The sequence below is a fragment of the Artemia sp. Qi Xiang Cuo genome, chromosome 4 (assembly GCF_049724085.1).
Source record: "Artemia sp. Qi Xiang Cuo chromosome 4, ASM4972408v1, whole genome shotgun sequence".
NCBI classification, from domain to species: domain Eukaryota; kingdom Metazoa; phylum Arthropoda; class Branchiopoda; order Anostraca; family Artemiidae; genus Artemia; species Artemia sp. Qi Xiang Cuo.
This window is the reverse complement of record NC_142797.1, coordinates 42,240,400-42,262,456: the sequence shown is the minus strand read 5'-3', so window position 1 is coordinate 42,262,456 and position 22,057 is coordinate 42,240,400. Positions and strand designations below refer to the sequence as shown.

General features: G+C 34.6%; 2 protein-coding genes across 3 annotated transcripts in view; one reads left to right on the top strand and one right to left on the bottom strand.

The window, feature by feature from the left end:
• Positions 1 to 19,324, bottom strand: part of LOC148953128 (heat shock 70 kDa protein-like) — a 34,700-nt gene extending 15,376 nt beyond the window's left edge. The window contains exons 1-2 of one of the 2 annotated variants that reach the window (XM_089088314.1): positions 18,906 to 19,324; positions 585 to 680 (exon numbers count right to left, since the gene is read on the bottom strand). In XM_089088314.1, coding sequence (XP_088944440.1) covers positions 671 to 680; positions 18,906 to 19,123 — 228 coding nt within the window. In that variant the 5' untranslated portion in view covers positions 19,124 to 19,324 and the 3' untranslated portion in view covers positions 585 to 670. Of the gene's footprint in view, positions 1 to 584; positions 681 to 18,905 lie in introns of those variants that run through there. The other variant, XM_089088313.1, reaches the window with a different exon arrangement.
• Positions 1 to 22,057, top strand: part of LOC148953127 (nucleoplasmin-like protein ANO39) — a 36,163-nt gene that overhangs the window by 8,000 nt on the left and 6,106 nt on the right. The gene's annotated exons all lie outside the window — the stretch shown is intronic.

Sequence of the window (22,057 nt, the reverse complement as noted above, 5' to 3'; positions counted from 1 at the left end):
TTCATTTTTTTTTTCTTTGTTCTTAACCAGCTTTTCTTTCTTTTCTTTTAAAAACTAATTTCTTTTTTCCTCTTTTAAATGAGTTTTTTTTTTTTTTTTTTTTTTTTTTTTGCTGTACTTGTTTTCAGTGTTACATATCCTGCTAATATGTATACTGTGTCTATCACCAAGTGTATGCCCAAAACTATAATTTGGTCTCACCTGCTCTGTCAGAATAGGCAACATAAAAAATAATTTCTTTTCTTTGCCCATATGTTTTTGTCTTGCTAAATTAACACAAATTTTATTGACGTCAACAGTCACATAGTAGATTTCAAAAGGTTTATGGTGATGAACAGCGAGAGATTGTTTTAATAAAACTGAAACTCCAAAAATAAAGATTTAGTAACAGTAAACACATCAAAAGAATATGCTTTTTTATGCTAACTCCAAATGAAACGCTAAAAAAACTGTGTTTTGATAACAGTAAATGCATATAATTTTGATGTTGATTCCAAGTGTGTAAAATCAATTAACTTAAAGTATGCTTATCAAGAGTTATAATCATAAGAACAGTTACAAAACTTGTAAAAAAAGAACCCCTTGATAGTACAGTAGATTGATGCTCTTCATGGTAATTTGGAGCCTGGAGTTTTGAGTCATGCTGCAGTAGGGTTGGGAGACAGGCTCACTACCACTCCCTGTAAAAAAACAAAACAAAAAAAAAACTGAAAAGTCGATTGGATTCCCAGTGCGCCATTAATTGTTCATGAGGATTTTATTTTATTACTGCTGAAAAAAAAGTGATTGCCCCAAAATGAGGCAACTTCTATTAAAGTTACACAATCAAATTCAACACTTCAGGGCCCCCTGGTTGAGGTTTCAAGCCTTTATATGCAGAAATACGACGTTAAGTATTTTTCCTGAGAATAATGGTTGTTGATGCATGTTTCTTAGATAATTTTGCGGTGTTTTTTGTCCAGGGCGGTCACATCAAACTCATGGGCGTAGAATATTGGGAGATGATTCATTCGGATGACGGTTTAAAGTTTGGCCGTGTTTTTAAGTATCGGAAGAGAACGCGCCATAGCAAAATGTCGATTTTTACCATTTTGTGACGAAAACTAGATTTGGTCCTAAACAGGGTCAAAATGCTATCAAGCGAAAACCTTAAAATGGTCAATCAGTTTGGAAATATTGAAAAACTATTTATACTTAAACTCGTAGACACCGTACTGTCGCTAAGTGGCATATTTGTCCCATCAGTAATGATAAGGTAATAAAGCTGCACACAAACTGCTCTGGAAAAAGTACGAGGATCTTTTTATGGAGGGGGGGGGGGCGAACGCAACCGAAAGTGTTTTTTTTTTTTTATTTCAAACCTTCCATGAAAAGTCCTTCAGATCAAAATGGATGGGGAAGGGAAGTGTTTTCTAATCTCTGTCCATCTGGAGGAATATCTTAAGAATAAGTGTGAAAAAAATGCTAAGACAGTACTAACTTCTTTCTTATTACCAAGATGCTAGTTTCTAATAGCAAACTGTAATTGTGGATATTGAACTATTGTGATTAAAAATCTTCACTGCAGCAGTCGCAGCTTTACTTATTGATTTTGAATTATTAATGCTACGAGAAATTGGTGGCCATTTTTCATTCTCTAATGAACCAGTGATAAAAGAGAATTTTCAGTTAAAAGGGTAAAGATACTTGTGTCCGAAACTGAGGTGAAGTTTTTATCCACACTCCAGTAACCTTAAATGATCCAAAAATCAATCCTCAGCAACTATGCTCGGAATTTTAGACTAGGTTCTGGTGTTTAATGGAACTTCACTACGAAAGAGAAAGAGTACATGAAAAAGATGGAGGAAAAAGGGATTGTCTCATTAATTTTTTAATCAACTGAAATTTCACGTGTTCACTCTTTTTCGGGGTATAGGAGTTTCAAATATACCTGTGACATCAAGTTTTCTTAGAGAAAAACTCCTCAAGCTACTAACATTGCAGAATGCTGGTGATACTGATAAAAATGAGAGTGAAGACACTATGAGGCATCGGATTCATCTCTACCAAAGTCTACCAGCCCATGCAAAGATAGCCAAGGCCCCTGACTTGATTGAAGCTATGAATCTCGTTGTAGCGTTTTGAGAAAAGTATTTACCCAAGATGTCATGAATAGTAGTTATGGCACGGAAGGTACTATCCATTGTAGCTACGTCTGCCAATTCAGAGAGAATATTTACTTGCACTGGACTGATTATGACAGCAAGACTGTCAATACTGGCACCTCACTGAGTGAAGAAAGTTGTTTTTGTCTACAATGATTACAACCTAGTCAAAATCTTTAAAGATATACGTTTTTGATTAGTTTGACATACTTTCAATTATTTATTTCCTCTCTACTACTCTGCTTTTTGTTAACATGCCGTTTAGTTCGAATGATCAAAGTAGACTCTTGCAAACCTCTTTGTTTGATTGTTCTTTTATTTAATATTATTAGCAGTATATTGTAGGCAACGTGCCAAATTCTCTTCTGTACTGATAGCCACGATATAATTTTAATGAAGTTAAAAAAATATATGCTCGCTGATTAATTTTTCACGTGCCTTCACCCAAATTTTGGTGGTTTGCTACCACTGATCAAAAGAAACTGTGTTGTTGTGCTGTAGGATCAGGACTGGTTTGTCCAGTTTTTTTTTCTTTATTTTTTCAAACAGTTTGTGATAACGAACTGTAAGTAAGGAGCGACCCGGCTCATGGTAACCAAAACTCTAGAAAACGGGTTTTTGATACCAATAGATACATCAAAAGAATCAGATTTCAATGTTGAATTCAAATATATAACTTTCATCAAGTTTAGTCCTACCCATCAAAAGTTACGTGCCTGAGAAAATTTGGCTGATTTTCGAAAAAAGGGGGAAAAACCCCCTAAAAGTTATATAATCTCGATGAAAATCACACCATCATATTCAGTGTATCAGAGAACCCTACTGTAGAGGTTTCAAGCTCCTATCTAAAAAAATGTGGAATTTTGCATTTTTTTTTTTGCCAGAAGAAAGATCACAGATCACAGATTTTTTTTTTTTTTTATTTTTTTTGTCATGGGTGATCGTATCGACCCAGTGGTCCTAGAATATCGTGGGAGGACTCATTGGATCGGAAATTAAAAGTTCTAGTGCCTTTTTTAAGTGACCAAAAAATGGAGGGCAACTAGGCCCCCTCCCACGCTCATTTTTTTCCCAAAGTCACCTGATCAAAATTTTGAGATAGCCATTTTGTTCAGCATGGTTGAAAATATGATAAATATGTCCTTTAGGATGACTTAATCTCCCGAAGTCCCCGGGGGGAGGGCTGAAAGTTATGAACTTTGCCCAATGTTAATATAGTATTGGTCATTAGGAAGTATACAGACGTTTTCAGGGGGGATTTTTTCTGGTAGTAGGGGGTGGGTGGGTTGGGGGTTATGTGGGAGGATCTTTCCATGAAGGAAGTTTTCATGCGGGAAGGGACATTGCTATGAAGGGGGCGCCGGATTTCCCAGCATCATTTAAAAAAAAGATCAGAAATTAAATATAAAAAAAACAAGTTTTCCAACTGAAAATAAGGAGTAACGTGAAAACCTAAAACCAACAGAAAATATTACGTGCATGATTGGGTTCACTCTCTTGTCAGTACCTCAGTCTTTAAGCCAAAGATTTTCTAGTACCTTCATAAGAGCTATATATTCTAAGTAACGGCCTTTGTGATTAAGGGGTCATTTTAAGGAATTGGAACAAAATTCGAACTTTTGCTTAAAGAGCGAGGTATGGACTAGTAGGCGAGCCCCCTAATATACGTATTAAAAATATATGAATATAGAAGTTCGTTACGTAAGTTAATTCGTAAGTTACGTATATTTATTACTAATAAAAACGTTCGTAAGTAAAAGTAAACAAGTTTCGAGAAAGCCATTTAACCAAATAAAAGTAAAATTGATATGCAAATTTTGTTTTAATTATTCATGTACGGTGAGTCAAAATCAAAACCTGCATCAATTCAAAAACGTTCAAAAAAAAAAAAAAAACAAGCTTTTTTAACTGAAAGTAAGGAACGACGTTAAAAGTAGAGATGCCCTAATATCTCCCATCACTCACCCCTGCTGCCACCTACAACTTTTTTTGCACCCCAAATATGGGCATAGCCTCCCTAGGGAGAACACGTGGTTAATGGTGTCAATGACCTCTGTCTCCAGGTGTGTTTTTGGCACGCTCTCAGCGAATGTTATGATCCAGAAATAGTATTTGTTGTTGTTTTCGAGGCAAATGTCAAGGTCAATGTTGTTGTTGTTGTTGTTGTTTTGGGCACGCTCTCAGCGAATGCCAAAGTCAATGTTGTTGTTGTAAGTGCACGCTCTCAGCGAATGTTATGATCCAGAAATAATATTTGTTGTTGTTGCTCTAGCCGAATGTTATGAGTTTCCCGGAAGCCGTTAGATCACAAGTTTTCTTTTCAGCCAATCAGAGGGCTTGCTTACATAACAATTTGCCCTTTGAGATTTTGTATATAACGGGCATGCAATGTAATTAAATTATCAGAAATACTTTTGACATAGTTGATAAATTTGATGAATTAGAAGCCATGCCAACTTCAATTTGCATTGTAAGTGCCGTTTTTATTTTCAAAATAAAATTATTTTCCTTGGTCACCCTCCAGTATATTTAGGTAAGTACCCCCCCTCCCCTCAAACCTAACCACCTTGCAATCTTTATACTCGATGGAAAACGTAAAATATATTCTTTTACCCTCAAAACCTAACCCCACCCCATTGTTTTACAATCAAATTCTCGCAAAAAGAAATAATTCTCATTTCGTTAAATTCCTGTTTTTTATTTTCAAATAAAATTATTTTCCTTGGTCACCCTCCAGTATATTCAGGTGGTCAACCCCCCCCCCATACAATACAAACAGCACTATATAATCTGTATACTCGCTGGAAAACGTAAATATATTCTTTTTTACCCTCGAAACCTACCCCCCCCCTCACTGTTTTACAACAAAATTCTCGTAAATGGAAATAATAATCTTTTCGTTAAATTTTAGCCTTTATGTATTGTGTTTTAAAGTGTCTACTGACTTCTGTCAATTTTTAAAGAAAATGCCGCTTTGTTTTGACACAAGGTTCCAGCGCGAAGCTAAAATTAGCGGTCATCCCTTTTCGTGTTTGTAAACATTAGCTGGCTTTAGGCAAAGGAACTGTTCTTCCGTCAAAATTAAAACGCTATGATGCAATAATTAAGCACAGACGTGATGCTCTATTTTGGAGAAGTGAAACAGATTATTTTCAAATTAAGGTCTAACAATATATTTAGGACATTATGTAAAAGGGGGGAGAGGGGGCAATGCCTCGCTTCTAACAGCTTCGTTGAAAGTAAATTCTTTACCAGGGAGGGTGCATTGCCTTCAATTCTACGGTCATCATTGTAAAATGAAAATAAACGGTGCAGGGCTAGAAAAGTCTTTAGGAGTTGCATGAAGCTTACATTATGGATAAATTGAATAGCATTTTAACCTATGTTTGCAAAATTTAGGCCTATAGGCCGCTGGGTTAACGATCTAATTTAAAGCCTATAGACTGGAAAATTTAATATTTTTCTAAATGGTAAAAATAGAAACAAGGATAGGAGGTCTGAAAATAGCGGTCAGCTAATTGTCTGCAAATTAGCGATAGACCTAGGGCGGGTTAATTTTTCTAAATTTAGGGGAGGGGACGTGAATCCGTTATTTTTGATGGGGAGGGGGTTAGCACTTTTAATAGTGACAAAATAGAAATGAAAAGATAATTGTTTCTTACTTCAGTGTCTAACCATTTCTCTTCGAAATTCAGCGATTTTAGCTAGAACAATTTTCCTAAATTTAGGGGAGGGAGCATGAATCCGTGATTTTTGTTGAGGAGGTGATTAGCAGTTTTAATAGTGACAAAAAATAAATGAAAATATACGTGGTTATTACTTCAGTGTGTAACCATTTCTCTTCAAAATTCAGAGATTTTAGCTATAACAATTTTCCTAAATGTAGGGGAGGGAGCATGAACCCTTAATTTTTGCTGGGGAATGGGTTAATGCTTTTAACGGCGACAAAATAGAAATGAAAGATTGTTTTTATCATAATTGTTTTCTACTTCGCTGTGCAAACCAGTTCTCTTTGACATTTTAGTGATTTTAACTATAGCATTTGAATAAAAGGTAGTAAGATATATTCGTTAATGACCTGGCATGTGCTTGAATAAAAAACTGAACGTTCGTATAATAATTTTTCGAGTTGTTTCTGAGAAAAGTGGAATTTATTATAATCAAACTATGATTTTCAGAGTTTAGGTTGCTTTCGACAAAGATTTATCTTTACATACGGCAAATTTCCATATGGTGATTGATCCATGCCCCTTCTAAATGTGATAGAAGCTACTACACCCTGCTTCAATCTCTTTTTACGTATTCAAACTGAATGTTCGTATAACAATGCTTTGAGTTATTCATCAGAAAATTGACCCCTCCAAATATTTACTCAGAGGAGCGGGTGCTGAAATGTAAAACGTTACTTATTTGCCAATCATTGTCACAGTTTTCAAGTTGGGATCTTTGAGCACACTCCCTCCTTCTCAGTTTATTCTATGAAAGTGAGCTGTATTTGTTAAGAGTTTCAGAAACATTACATATTTATTTAATTTAAACACTTTTTTTCAGATATAATAATGTTTGGTGTGATTGACACAGAATATATTGGTCTGAAATATTCCTCAACTGGCATTATTTTCGAAGCAGCTTTCTTACTCATAGACAATCAACGACGTGAAATTCATTGCTATAAATGGAACATCAGATACAATATGTATAAGTACGAGAAAAACAGATGGAGTCCAACACTAAATTTTATAAATCGAAATGGCTTTTACGCCAAAACCATACGACCACATAATGAAAATGGCTATGAAATAAAACATGTACAAGAGGAAATTCAGGAAATATGCAGTTTTTTCAGTGTGCAAGCTGTTTATGTTAAGGGAAACGTGCCAACTGATAAACTCTTACTAGAAAAATGTGATAAAAACATAGCATTATTCAATTTAAAAGACTTCAAATGTTAGAAATACCAGCATTCAGTCCATGACCCAGAAGACGAAGTTAGATATCTTACTCAATGAATACCGGAAAAGATACCTGACATGGAAAAATGCATCAGATATTCAAAATCATAAACTTGCCCGTCGTCATATCAAAGCTTCTTTTTTTTTTAATGCCATTATTTTTCTTTAAATATTTTTAAATGTTTTTAAGCAATAAATATCTTAACCCTCAACCGTTTTATTCTTCAGAATAGTCCACCACCAAGAAAATTATAATTTCGGATTCAACATGTCAGGGAAAACACTTTCAAGTTCAGAATGTTGGAGAACCCTAAATAGTCACACCTAAAAAGGTAAGTTAACCCTAAAAGGTTAAAGAATTTCCCTGAAATTACACTTTCAGATCCAACAGGTCAGGGTACAAACTTTCAAGTTCAGCATGTAGGAGAACCCTAAATGCTCATCCCTAAAAAAGGTAAGTTAACCCTAAACGCTTAAAGAATTTCTCTGAAATCACACTTTCAGGTTAGGTTAGGTAGGACCCCGACCCACACTACCCCAACCCCGAAGTAACCCCCGCCCCCAAAACCCCCCGCGCCCCCAAAGAACCTCCCGACCCCGCCAAAAATTTCAAAAGGGTGTATTTTATAATTTCAGAAAAACTTCTTTTCTTAATGTCCCTCCTAAACCCATTTTACAAGTTGAAGTACCCATAATTTTCATCCACAACTTTACTTTACAGCTTTTGAATGCTCCAACACCAAGTAATACTTTTTAAATGGTATGTAAGAACAAGTTATTTTCTTAATGTCCTTCCTAAACCCATTTTACAAGTTGAAGTTCCCATCCTTTTCACCCACAACTTTACTTTACAGCTTTTTGAATGCCCCAACTCCAAACAATACTTTTCAAAAGGCTTTTCACAACCAGTTACTTTTCTTAATGTCCCTCCTAAGCCCATTTTACAAATTGAAGTACCCATCCTTTTCACGCACAACAGTACTTCACAGCTCTTGAAAGTCACAACACCAATACATACTTTTCAATGCATTTCAGGACAAGTTATGTCATTAATATCCCCTCCTAAGCCCATTTTATAAATTGAAGCACCCATCCTTTTCACACAAAACTGTACTTCACAGCTTTGAGGATACCCCAACATCAAGAAATACTTTTCAAAGACCATTTCAGAGCAAGTTAATTTCTTAATGTCCCTCCTAAACCATTTTCCAAGTTGAAGTACTTATCTTTTTCACCCAAAACTATACTTTACAGCTTTTAGGATACCTCAAAAGAAAGAAATACTTTTCAAAGACCATTTCAGAGCAATTTAATTTCTTATTTTCCCTCCTAAACCCATTTTACAAGTTGAAGTACTTATCTTTTTCACCCACAACTATACTTTACAGCTTTTAGGATACCCCAACACCAAGAAATACTTTTCAAAGACCATTTCAGAGTAAGTTCCTTTCTTAATGTCCCTCCTAAACCCATTTTACAAATTGAAGTACCCATACTTTTTACACACAACTTTACTTTACAGCTTTTTGAATGCGCCAACACCAAGAAATACCTTTCAAAAGGCATTTCAGAGCAATTTCATTTCTTAAAGTCCCTCCTAAACCCATTTTACAAATTGTAGTACTCATCCTTTTCACACACAACTTTACTTTTAAGCTTTTTGGATACCTCAACACCAATAAATACATTTCAAAATTCATTTCAGAGCAATTTACTTTATTAATATCACTTCTTAACACAGTTTCCACCTTGAAGAATTCGTCCACTTCAACCACAATTTTACATTACAGCTTTTTGGTTACCAAAACACCAAGCAATACATTTACAAAGTCATTTAAGAGCGAGTTCCTTTCTTAATGTCCCTTCGAAACCCATTTTCCAACTTGAAGCACCCATCCATTTAACCCACAACTTTACTTTACAGCTTTTTGGATATCTCAATCCCGAGAAATAAACTTTAAAAATAAATTCCAGAGCACTGTCATGTCTTAATATACATTCTAAACCCATTTTCCAACTTGAAGTACCCATTATTTTCACCCAGAACTTTACTTTAATGGTTTGTTTCTTACCTAGACACCAATAAATACTTTTAAAAAGATATTCCAGAGCAAGCTCCTTTCTTATTGTCACTTCTAAACCCAATTTCCAACTTGAAGTACCTATCCGTTTCACCAACAACTTTACTTTACAGCTTTTTGGATACCTCAACACCAAGAAATACTTTTCAAAAGATATTTCAGATCAAGTTCCTTTCTTAATACCTCTTCTAAACCCATTGTACTAGTTGAAGAAACACTCATTTTCACCCCCTCAACTTTACATGACACCATTTTGTATGCCTCAAAACCAAGAAATACCTTTCAAAAGGCATTTCAGAGCAATTTTTTCATAATTCATCTCCTACACGCATTTTACAAGTTGAAGCATCCATCCTTTTCACCCACAACTTTACATTACAGCTTTTTGGATACCTCAACACCAAGAAATACTTTCAAAAGACATTTCAGAGCAAGTTACTTCTTAATGATCCTTCTAAACCCATTTTACAAGTTGAAGTACTTATCTTTTTCACCCAAAACTATACTTTACAGCTTTTAGGATACCTCAACACCAAGAAATACTTTTCAAAGACCATTTCAGAGCAAGTTACTTTCTTAATGTCTCTTCTAAACCCATTTTACTAGTTGAAGTTCTTATCTTTTTCAACCAAAACTTTACTTTACAGCTTTTATCATACCTCAACATCAAGAAATACTTTCCAAAGACCATTTCAGAACAAGTTACTTTCTTATTGTCCCTCCTAAACCCATTTTACAAGTTGAAGTACTTATCTTTTAAACCAAAACTATACTTTACAGCTTTTAGGATACCTCAACACCAAGAAATACTATTCAAAGAACAATTCAGAGCAAGTTACTTTCTTAATGTCCCTCCTAAACCCATTTTACAAGTTGAAGTACTTATCTTTTTCACCCAAAACTATAGTTTACAGCTTTGGGGATACCTCAACACCAAGAAATACTTTTCGAAGACCATTTCAGAGCAAGTTACTTTCTTAATGTTCACTCCTTAAGCCATTTCCAACTTTAAGTACTTATCTTTTTCACCCACAACTCTACTTTACAGCTTTTAGGATACCTCAACCCCAAGAAATACTTAGGTTAGGCTAGATTAAATTAGGTTAGATTAGGTTAGGTTATCCTACGTACGCTTCACTTAGGTTAGGTTAGGTGAAAGACAGGCAAAAAGTTAGGTGAATGGTTAGGTTAGGTTAAGTTAGGTTAGGCTAGGTTAGCCTACGGACGCGCGCGAACGTAGGCTAACCTAGCCTAACCTAACTTAATCTAGTCTAACCTAACCTAAATTTTTGCCTGTCTTTCACCTAACCTAACCTAAGTGAAGCGTACTTAGGATAACCTAACCTAATTTAATCTAGCCTAACCTAAGTATTTCTTGGTGTTGAGGTATCCAAAAAGTTGTAAAGTATAGTTGTGGATGAAGAAGATAAGTACTTCAAGTTGGAAAATGGGTTTAGGAGGGAACATTAAGAAAGTAACTCGTTCTGAAATGGTCTTTGAAAAGTATGTCTTGGTGTTGATGTATTACCAAAGCTGTAAAGTATAGTTTTTGGTGAAAAAGATAAGTACTTTTAAAATGGCCTTAGGAGGGACATTAAGAAAGTAACTTGCTCTGAATTGGTCTTTGAATAGTATTTCTTGGTGTTGAGGTATCTTAAAAGCTGTAAAGTATAGTTTTGGGTGAAAAAGATAAGTACTTCAACTTGTAAAATGGGATTAGGAGGGACAATAAGAAAGTAACTTGTTCTGAAATGGTCTTTGAAAATTATTTCTTGTTGTTGAGGTATGCTAAAAGCTTTAAAGTAAAGTTTTGGAGGAAAAAGATAAGTACTTCAACTTGTAAAATATGTTTAGAAGAGACATTAAGAAAGTAACTTGCTCTGAAATGGTAATTGAATAGTATGTCCTGATGTTGAGGTATCATAAAAGCTGTAAAGTATAGTTTTGTGTGAAAAAAATAAGTACTTAAACTTTTAAAATGGGTTTAGAAGGATAATAAAGAAGTAACCTGCTCTGAAATGTCGTTTGAAAGTATTTCTTTGTGTTGAGGTATCCAAAAAGCTGTAATGTAAAGTTGTGAGTGAAAAGGATGGATGCTTCAACTTGTAAAATGGGTTTAGGTGGGACATTAATAAAAAATTGCTCTGAAATGCATTTTGAAAGGTACTTCATGGTGTTGAGGCATCCAAAAAGGTGTAAAGTAAAGTTGGGGGTTAAAAGGATTGATGCTTCAACTTGTAAAATGGGTTTAGAAGAGGTATTATGAAAGGAACTTGCTCTGAAATGTCTTTTGAAAAGTATTTCTTGGTGTTGAGGTATCCAAAAAGCTGTAAAGTAAAGTTGTGGGTGAAAAGGATGGGTACTTCAAGTTGGAAAATGAGTTTAGAAGGGATATTAAGAAAGGAACTTGCTCTGAAATGCCTTTTGAAAAGTATTTCTTGGTGTTGAGGTATACAAAAAAGCTGTAGAGTAAAGTTGTGGATGAAAAGAATGGGTACTTCAAGTTAGAAAATGGGTTTAGAAGGGACATTAAGAAAGAAAATTGCTCTGAAATGTCTTTTTAAAAGGTATTTCTTGGTTTTGAGATATCCAAAAAGTTGTGGGTTTCAAGTATTTGTGCTTCCCTTTGTTAAGTGGTTTCGGATGGGACATTAGTAAAGGAACGCGATCTTGAATTTCTTTTGAAAGTTATTTATTGGTGTTTTGGCATACAAAAAGCTGTAAAGTAAAATGTTAGGTTAGAAGAATGAATGCTTCAACTTCTAACATCGGTTTAGAAGGGATATTAAGAAAGGAAATTGCTCTGAATTGCCTTTTGAAAAGTTTTTCTTGGTGTTGAGTTATACAAAAAGCAGAAAACTAAAGTTCAGGGAGACTAGGATTGGTACTTCCAGTTGGAAAATTTGTTTAGAAGGGAATTTAAGAAAGGAAGTTGATCTGAAATGCCTTTTGAAAGGTATTTCTTGGTGTTGAGGTAAACAAAAAGCTGTAAAGTAAAGTTGTGGGTGAAAAGGATGGGTACTTCAAGTTGTAAAATGGGTTTAGGAGGGACATTAAGAAAGTAACTTGCTCTGAAATGACTTTTGAAAAGTATTGCTTGGTGTTGAGGAAACAAAAAAGCTGTAAAGTAAACTTAAGAATGAGAAGGTTGGGAACTTGAAGTCGGAAAATGGGTTTAGAATGTACATTAAGAAAGGAAAGTGCTCTGAAACGCCTTTTGAAAGGTGTTTCTTGGTGTTGAGGTATCCAAAAAGCTGTAAAGTAAAATTGTGGGTGAAACGGATGGGTACTTCAAGTTGGAAAAGGGGTTTAGAAGGGACTTTAAGAAAGGAACTTGTTCTGGAATGCTTTTTGAAAAGTATTTCTTGGTTTTTAGGTATCCAAAAAGCTGTAAAGTAAAATTGTGGGTCAAAAGGATGAATAATTCAATTTGTTAAATGGGTTTAGGAGGGACATTAAGAAAGGAAGTTGCTCTGAAATGCCTTCTGAACAGTATTTCTTGGTGTTGAGATATCCAAAAAGCTGTAAAAGTAAAGTTGTGGGTGAAAAGGATGGGTACTTCAATTTGGAAAATGGGTTTAGAAGGGACATTAAGAAAGGAACTTGATCTGAAATGCCTTTTGAAAGGTATTTCTTGGTGTTGGCGCATTCAAAAAGCTGTGAAGTAATGTTGTGTGTGAAAAGGATGGGTACTTCAACTTGTAAAATGGGTTTGGGAGGAACATTAAGAAAGTAACTTACTCTGAATTGGTCTTTGAAAAGTATTTCTTGGTGTTGAGGTATCCTAAAATCTGTAAATTATAATTTTGGATGAAAAATATAAGTACTTCAAGTTGTAAAATTGGTTTAGGAGGGGATAATAAGAATGAAACCGTTACTGAAATTCTATTAGGAAATATCTTCATTGGTAGAGATGTACTTACAATGCAATACAGTTTAGTTTGGTATCTGAATGTTTTTTCCTTAAAGTTGGAAAATTAGTTTTGAAGGGACCTATTGAAAAGAACTAGTTATTTAAGAGACAACGGAAAGTATAAATCGGTGTTCATGGATACAACTTGAAATCAAGTATATTGGTTTGTGAAATTTACAAGTACATAGACATGGAAAATGGTTTAGGAGGGACATTAAGAAAGTAACTTGCTCTGAAATGGTCTTTGAAAAGTATTTCTTGATGTTGGGGTATCCAAACAGCTGTGAAGTAATGTTTTGTGTGAAAAGGATGGGTACTTCAATTTATAAAATGGGCTTAGGAGGGGATATTAAGAACAGGAACTGGTTGTGAAATGCATTGAAAAGTATTGCTTGGTGTTGTGGCCTTCAAGAATCAGTGAAGTAAAGTTGTGGGTGAAAAGGATGGGTACTTCAATTTGTAAAATGGGCTTAGGAGGGACATTAAGAAAAGGAACTGGTTGTGAAATGCCTTTTGAAAAGTATTGCTTGGAGTTGGGGCATTCAAAAAGCTGTAAAGTAAAGTTGTGGGTGAAAAGGATGGGAACTTCAACTTGTAAAATGGGTTTAGAAAGGACATTAATAAAGGAAATTGCTGTGAAATGTCTTTTGAAAAGTATTGCTTGGTTTTGGGTAAGTCAAAAAGCTGCAAAATAAAGGTGTTGGGGAAAAGGATGGTAACTTCAACTTGTAAAATGGGTTTAGGAAGTACATTGTGAAAACAACATGTTCTTACATACCATTTGAAATTTAGTAATTGGTGTTGGTGAAATAAAAAGCTGTAAAGTAAAGTTGTGTGTGAAAAGTATGGGTACTTCAACTTTTAAAATGGGTTTAGGCAGTATATTATTAAAAGAACCTTTTCTGAAAAGTTAAATTAACCCCTTTTTAAATTTTTGGCGGGGTCGGGTGGTTGTTGGGGGGCCGGGGGGGGTTGGGGGCCGGGGGTTAGTTCGGGGTTGTGGTAGTGTGGGTCGGGGTCCTACCTAACCTAACCTGAAAGTGTGATTTCAGTGAAATTCTTTAAGCGTTTAGGGTTAACTTACCTTTTTTAGGGATGAGCATTTAGGGTTCTCCTACATGCTGAACCTGAAAGTTTGTACCCTGACCTGTTGGATCTGAAAGTGTAATTTCAGGGAAATTCTTTAACCTTTTAGGGTTAACTTACCTTTTTAGGGGTGACTATTTAGGGTTCTCCAACATTCTGAACTTGAAAGTGTTTTCCCTGACATGTTTAATCAGAAAGTATAATTTTCATGTTGGTGTAATAATCTAAATAATAAAACGTTCGAGACTTAATATATTTATTGAATAAAAACATTTAAAAACGATTTAAAAAAAATAATGACCTATTTAAAAAAAAAAAAGAAGCTTAATACATTTTATATGAGGAGTAGCAAGTTTATGACTTGGGATATCTGATGCTTTTTTCAATGTCAAGTATCTTTTCTGGTATTCATTGAGCGAAATATTTAACTTCATCTTCTGGGTCATGGACTGAATGCAGGTATTTTTAACATTTGAAGTCTTCTAAATTGAATAATGCTATGTTTCTATCGCATTTTTCTAGTAAGAATTTATCAGTTGTCACGTTTCCTTTAACATAAACAGCTTGAACACAGAAAAAACTGCATATTTCCTGAATTTCCTCTTGTACATGTTTTATTTCATAGCCATTTTCATTATGTGGTCGTATGGTTTTAGCGTAAAAGCCATTTCGATTTATAAAATTTAGTGTTGGACTCCATCTGTTTTTCTCGTACTTATACATATTGTATCTGATATTCCATTTATAGCAATGAATTTCACGTCGTTGATTGTCTATGATCAAGAAAGCTGTTTCGAAAATAATGCCAGTTGAGGAATATTTCAGACCTATATATTCTGTGTCGATCACACCAAACATTATTATATCTGAAAAAAAGTGTTTAAATTAAATAAATATGTAATGTTTCTGAAACTCTAACAAATACAGCTCACTTTCATAGAATAAACTGAGAAGGAGGGAGTGTGTTCAAAGATCCCAACTTGAAAACTATGAAAATGATTGTCAAATAAGTAAAGTTTTATATTTCAGTAACTGTTTCTCTGATTAAATATTTGGATTGGTCAATTTTCAGAGGAATAACTCAAATAATTGTTATACAAAAATTCAATTTGAATACGTAAAAGTATATTGAAGCATGGTGTAGTTGCTTCTATCACATTTAGAAGGGCCATGGATCAATCACCATGTGGAAATTTGCCGTATGTAAAGAGAAATCTTTGTCGAAAGCAACCTAAACTCTGAAAATCATAGTTTGATTATAATAAATTCAACTTTTCTCAGAAATAACTCAAAGCATTACTATACGAACGTTCAGTTTTTTATTCAAGCGCATGCCAGATCAATAACGAATATATCTTACTACCTTTTATTCAAATGCTATAGTTAAAATCACTAAAATGTCAAAGAGAAATGGTTCGCACAACGAAGTAGAAAACATTTATGATAAAAACAATCTTTCATTTCTAGTTTATTGCCATTATAAGCGTTAACCTAGTCCCCAGCAAAAATCAAGGGTTAATACTCACTCCCCTACATTTAGGAAAATTGCTATAGCTAAAATTACTGAATTTCGAAGAGACATGGTTACACACTGAATTAATACCAAATTATCTTTCAATTATATTTTATCACTATTAAATGTGCTCACCCCCTCCCCATCAAAAATAACGGATTCACGCCCCCTCCCCTAAATTTAGGAAAATTAACCCACCCGAGGTCTATCGCTCATTTGCAGACAAAATTAGCTGACCGCTATTTTCAGACCTCCTATCCTTGTTTCTATTTTTACCATTTAGAAAAATATTAAATTTTCCAGTCTATAGGCTTTAAATTAGATCGTTAACCCAGCGGCCTATAGGCCTATATTTTGCAAACATAGGTTAAAATGCTATTCAATTTATACATAATATAAGCTTCATGCAACTCCCAAAGACTTTTCTTTCTAGCCCTGTACAGTTTATTTTCATTTTACACTGATGACCGTGGAATTGAGGTAAAAGCCCCCCCTCTTTTCGTAATTTTCTTACCACGAAGCGGTTAGAAGCGTTGCGTTGCCCCCTTTCCCCCCGTGTACATAATGTTCTGAATATGTTGTTATACCTTAATTTGAAAATAATCTGTTTCACTTCTCCAAAATATAGCGTTGCGTCTGTGCTTAATTATTGCATCATAGCGTTTTAATTTTGACGGAAGAACACTTCCTTTGCCTAAAGCCAGCTAATGTTTACAAACACGAAAAGGGATGACAGCTAATTTTAGCTTCGCGTTGGTATCTTGTGTCAAAACAAAGCGACATTTTCTTTAAAAATTGAGAGAAGTCCGTAGACACTTAAAATCACATTACAGAAAGGCTAAAATTTAACGAAAAGATTATTTTTTCCATTTACGAGACTTTGGTTTTAAAATAGTGCGGGGGGGGGTAGGTTTCGAGGGTAAAAAAGAATATATTTACGTTTTCCATCGAGTATAAAGATTGTATAGTGATGTTTGTATTGTATGGGGGGGGGTGACCACCTGAATATACTGGAGGGTGACCAAGGAAAAAAATTTTATTTGAAAATAAAAAAACAGGAATTTAACGAAATGAGAATTATTTCTTTTTGCGAGAATTTGATTGTAAAAAAATGGGGTGGGGTTAGGTTTTGAGGGTAAAAGAATATATTTTACGTTTTCCATCGAGTATAAAGATTGCAAGGTGGTTAGGTTTGAGGGGGGGGTACTTACCTAAATATACTGGAGGGTGACCAAGGAAAATAATTTTATTTTTAAAATAAAAACGGAACTTACATTGCAAATTGAAGTTGGCATGGCTTCTAATTCATCAAATTTATCAACTATGTCAAAAGTATTTCTGATAATTTAATTACATTGCATGCCCGTTATATACGAAATCTCAAAGGGCGAATTGTTATGTAAGCAAGCCCTCTGATTGGCTGAGAAGGAAACACGTGATCTAACGGTTTCCTGGAAACTCATAACATTTGCCTCGGAAACAACAACAAATAGTATTTCTGGATCATAACATTCGCTGAGAGCGTGCACTTACAACAACAACATTGACTTTGGCATTCGCTGAGAGCGTGCCCAAAACAACAACAACAACATTGACCTTGACATTTGCCTCGGAAACAACAACAAATACTATTTCTGGATCATAATATTCGCTGAGAGCATGCCAAAAACACACCTGGAGAAAGAGGTCATTGACCCCATTAACCACGTGTTCTCCCTAGGGAGGCTATGCCCATATTTGGGGTGCAAAAAAAGTTGTAGGTGGCAGCAGGGGTGAGTGATGGGAGATATTAGGGCATCTCTACTGTTAAAACTAAAAACTAACATATATTATTCCTTATATTAATGGGGCTGTCCCCTCCTAAACGCCTCTATATTTACGATAATTTTTTAATTTATCACAAATATTTTTTTTTTAAAAAATAAAAAACTTTAGATTAAAGTGCGAGGCGTTGAGGAGGGGACAGCCCATTTCATATACGGAATAATTTCTGTTCGTTTTAAGTTTTAACGTCAGAAATCTTTCTGATATTTATTTCAAAGCTTTATTTAACTAAACTAATTTACTTTTTATTTCATAAAATTCTGTGTAATGATGTGTAAATGTGAATCTTCTATTATGAAGGAGTGACACTGGATCGTTTTGTATGTAGTAGAGGGGAAGTTGTCTCAAAGCGTATAATTCAATTTCCAAAATTATCCTAACTCCTATTCAGCCTTTAGGTAAATATAGAATGACTTCTAGGGAAAGAGCGGGGGGGGGGGTAGAAAAAAATTCTTAATTATACGAGAACCTTGGGCTAAAGGGACTCCAATTCAGAGGAAAAATAAATAAAAATATGGCCTTTTTTCTAAATAAAGCCCCAAAAGGGTAAGAAAAATGAAAAAAAAAATCGTTTCTCTTCTCACTTCAAATGGCAGGGGCTATCTTATAAACTTGGAAGGGGCTCATTTGACTGAAAATTGAAAGCTCTAGCGTCCTTTTTAAAGGCCGAAAGATACTAGAGGGTAATCAGCCTCCCTCTCAGTTCCTTTTCTGCTATCTGGCCCTTCACTAACCCAAATGATAGCGACTGAAAATGTTGAAATATCTATTTTGTTGAAAAACAAAATATTACATGCATTTACCCTAAGGAAGCTTAACAGGAAATTAAACTGGCATTTTTTTTTTTCGGTTCGTACTTTAGGCATATTTTATGCTAACCGAAAGTAGTGTCTGTATTAAACACCTTTTATATAATACACGACATAACATGAAATTTTTTTTCTAAATAAAGGCTCTAAAGTGCAGTCTGTCAAACAGTGCACGTCTTCCCATGACCCACCTAAATATTGCCATGCTCCTGCACCCCACGCTGGGAATCATGGGGCTAAAGTTAGAAAAATCAGAATTAAAGGAAATAAATTTTTTAATTAAAAAAAAATGTGTTAAGAATTTTTTTTTTAATTGAGCCTGAACATTTTTCGAGAGATATAGGGACGGGTGCACTAATTAAGATTTTTCCCCGGGCGTAAGAGAGTTCAAAACCGCCACTGATAATAATCAAGTCAAATAAATCAATTGATTGAATTGTTATGTATAAAATAAAAATGTGTTCTGTTTTCCTAAATAGCCAGAACATTTCCTTGTTTAATCCTGATTCGAAACATGTCTACTTTGTTAAGCCTGGCTTAAGAACAGAAAATTCTAATAAAAATGGTACGTCAAGAAATCTACCTTTTTACATGTTTCCTATTCCAAGTGTTTTCTCGTTGGCACCATTGAGTTAACATGAGTTTATCTTCAACCAGTAGGGGACTACGAAGAATATTCAATCCTGCTGTGAAGCCAGTATCTTTTGTAGCCTGTCTTTGGGAATCATTGAAATAAGCAGGTACAGTGACAACAGCGTCAGTGACTGATTTTCCGATATAAGCCTTGGTGATTTTCTTCATCTAGCCAAGAATCATTGAAGAGCTCGTCGGGCATGAAAGCCTCTGTCTCGCCTTTAAATTCAACTTGAATTTTTGGTCTGCCATCTTTACTGATTACCTTTAATGGCCAATATTTCATATTTGATTGAACTAAAGAATCTTCAAATCTTCTAGTTTCATAGGATATAGCTGAAAACGTAGTAAAGAACAAACCACGGCACATAGCAACTAAAAGTTAAGAAAATAAAATCATCTTTTGAATGGAAATTAGCTGCCTGACTTTTTGAGGTTCGTCTCTTACTATTCCAAATAAGAAAAAGACATAGGCTTTTTCCTGTTTGTTCGGGTTGCAGCGGTAGCTAGCAACCTAGTAATAGACAATCACGTCCAATGTTAAGAAATATAATAACCCATAACTCCTAAAAATAGACTCAGATCAAAACAAAAAGTACAGCATTAGAACTGCCTTGTTCGAAACCCTTATATAAGAAACATACTTTCCCTTGACTTGAACAACAAGGGAAATATATTGGCTTGAAAATCAAGAAAAGTGGCAGCTACTACAGCATTCTGCCTAAAAGGCATTTTCTTTTTTCCGTTTTTTCTTTCCCCTCAGTAAGCTAGGCACTGGAAAATCATAGAGAGCTGTATAATGGCTTATTTTACAGGAAATTACTACATCTAGTGTCTTTTTTAATTAAATTATATAAAGAATAGAAACAGTTCATCATAAATTGTATTAGTTAAGATTATTGCATTTAATAGGCATTAATAGAAGTTTTGTTTAGACTGTATTATAGTAAAGAACGAACTCTAATCCATAATAACTAAAATATTTTACACAAACTTCCGGTTTAGTTTATTGTATAGTATTTAGAAAAAGGATTGAATTAGTTCATTATAAATGGGGACTATGTAAGTTTCATTACATAAACGATCAAGCATCGGAAATAGCTGAAACCTAGTAAAGGACAATCCACCGCACATAGTAACTAAAAGTTTAGATAATACAAACCTCTTTTGAAAAGTTTACTTGTCTGGGGTATAGTGCCATACAAAGGTTTGTCTCTTACTATTCCAACTAAGAAAAAGCCATAGGCTTTTTCCTGTTTGTAATGCGGATTACAGCGATAGCTAGTAATTACCATAGTGATTAATTGAATTTTAAAAAGAAGGTATTACGGCAGAAACCTAAATGGCAGTATGCTACAAGTAAGCTACAAGTTATAAAAAAACAGATCGCAGGATTCAAAGTCAGCGGCATCTAGCAACCTAGTAAAGATACGATCATTTTACAATAATTTATCAGGAAGAAAAAATCTCAGTAATTTATCAAAGGGGGGGGGGGAATGTTTCCCCCCACCATATCTGAGAAAAACTTAGATCTGACTCTATAGGAAAGAGCCTGGTATTAATAAACCACAACTCAACTATGCCTTAACGCAACGTAACTGAACGGATATATTTGTCTTTTTGACTCAAAATAAATTATCAAATTTATCGAAAGTATTCTCAGTTTTTATTATGGCTTAGTTTTTTAAACATTCCTTTCTTAGAAAAATATTCATTAAAGGTCCATTGACGTTCGTAGCTCTCAGGTACATTTTGGCGTCTTCACTCTGTATTCTTCTTTTGCAAACATCATGTCAGTAGTGTCGGTGTGACGTCATTTTAATTATAAAGCAGTAACATCATTTCTCCTATAAACATCATAGTCTGGGGAAAATTATGACGTCGTTTTTTATACATAGCTTGCGATTCCCCGTACATTATTAATTACTTTACAACACATCTATATTAAATATGATCAACTATATCAAATTTAAACGTATCGTCATTGGCGCTTCAATTGCTGGAATTTCTGGAATTTCAATTTGGTGGGCTGTTGGAAAATATAGAAATTCGAAAACAGATTCTAGACAAGATAGGAAATTTCCTATTAATGAGGCGACAGAATTCAAGCCAGGTAATGAGGATAAGACCATTAATACTCGTTTTTCGTCAACCTTTGAGTCCTGTGTGGACCAACATGTGAAGTCAAATTTGATGGGTCTTCTAGAATGTATCAAAACGTTTATACCTCTTTCAATTAAGTCGTCTAAGCCCACTCCACAACAGCCAAGTCTTCTGAATGATGTGACAGAAAAGAAATTCGAAGACGAACCAGGCCCAAAGACTGAATTTGATACTACACCACTAATAGGTGCTCACACTACCTTTGCCGCCAGCCCAAGTTCTATTAGTGCTGAGGAAAAAGCCCAAGACAATATAAAGATAATTCAAAAGGACGAGAATAGAAAATTTGAACTCGTAAAGAATGACAAAACGGGAGAAAGTACAGTAAAGGCGAATGTGTTTTCCGTCTGCTTTGAAGAAAAAGAGTCAAACCCTTTTGCTAAAACAAAACCAGAAGGGGTGACAGAAGAAGTGAAATTCAATGACTACTGTATATCCTGCACCAATGGAAAAAAACACCTGACAACAGGAAAACATCCCTATCAGTAGCTAGACGGTAAGTGAAAAGAGAAAAAAGAGATGTGATTGTAGAAGAAGAAGAAAAAATACAGTATTATCTTTGTGTTCTTGTTTAGGCTCCCCACATCTAACCGCCTTCTTCTGTTATCGCATCAAAAAAGATGGCTGCTTCTAGGTTGATTTTGATATGTATAAAGGATTTTAATTTTTTTTTTTTTTTTTTTTTTTTTTTTTTAATAAGATAAAGACTGAACAGATCAACCTTTATATTTTTATAAACCAAACAAAATCTGCTCCATTATGGAAAGTAGTATACCCGAGTACAAAGCAGTTTATATAGGGAAATACTGGAAAAAACACTAAAAAATCCCAGAGATCCATATCTTCAAGCATTTTTAAGCGTTTATAATTAATCTATTCCTTCATAATTTATATAACTTTAGAAATACCTGCATAGCGAGGTGGGGTCAAGCAATTTTC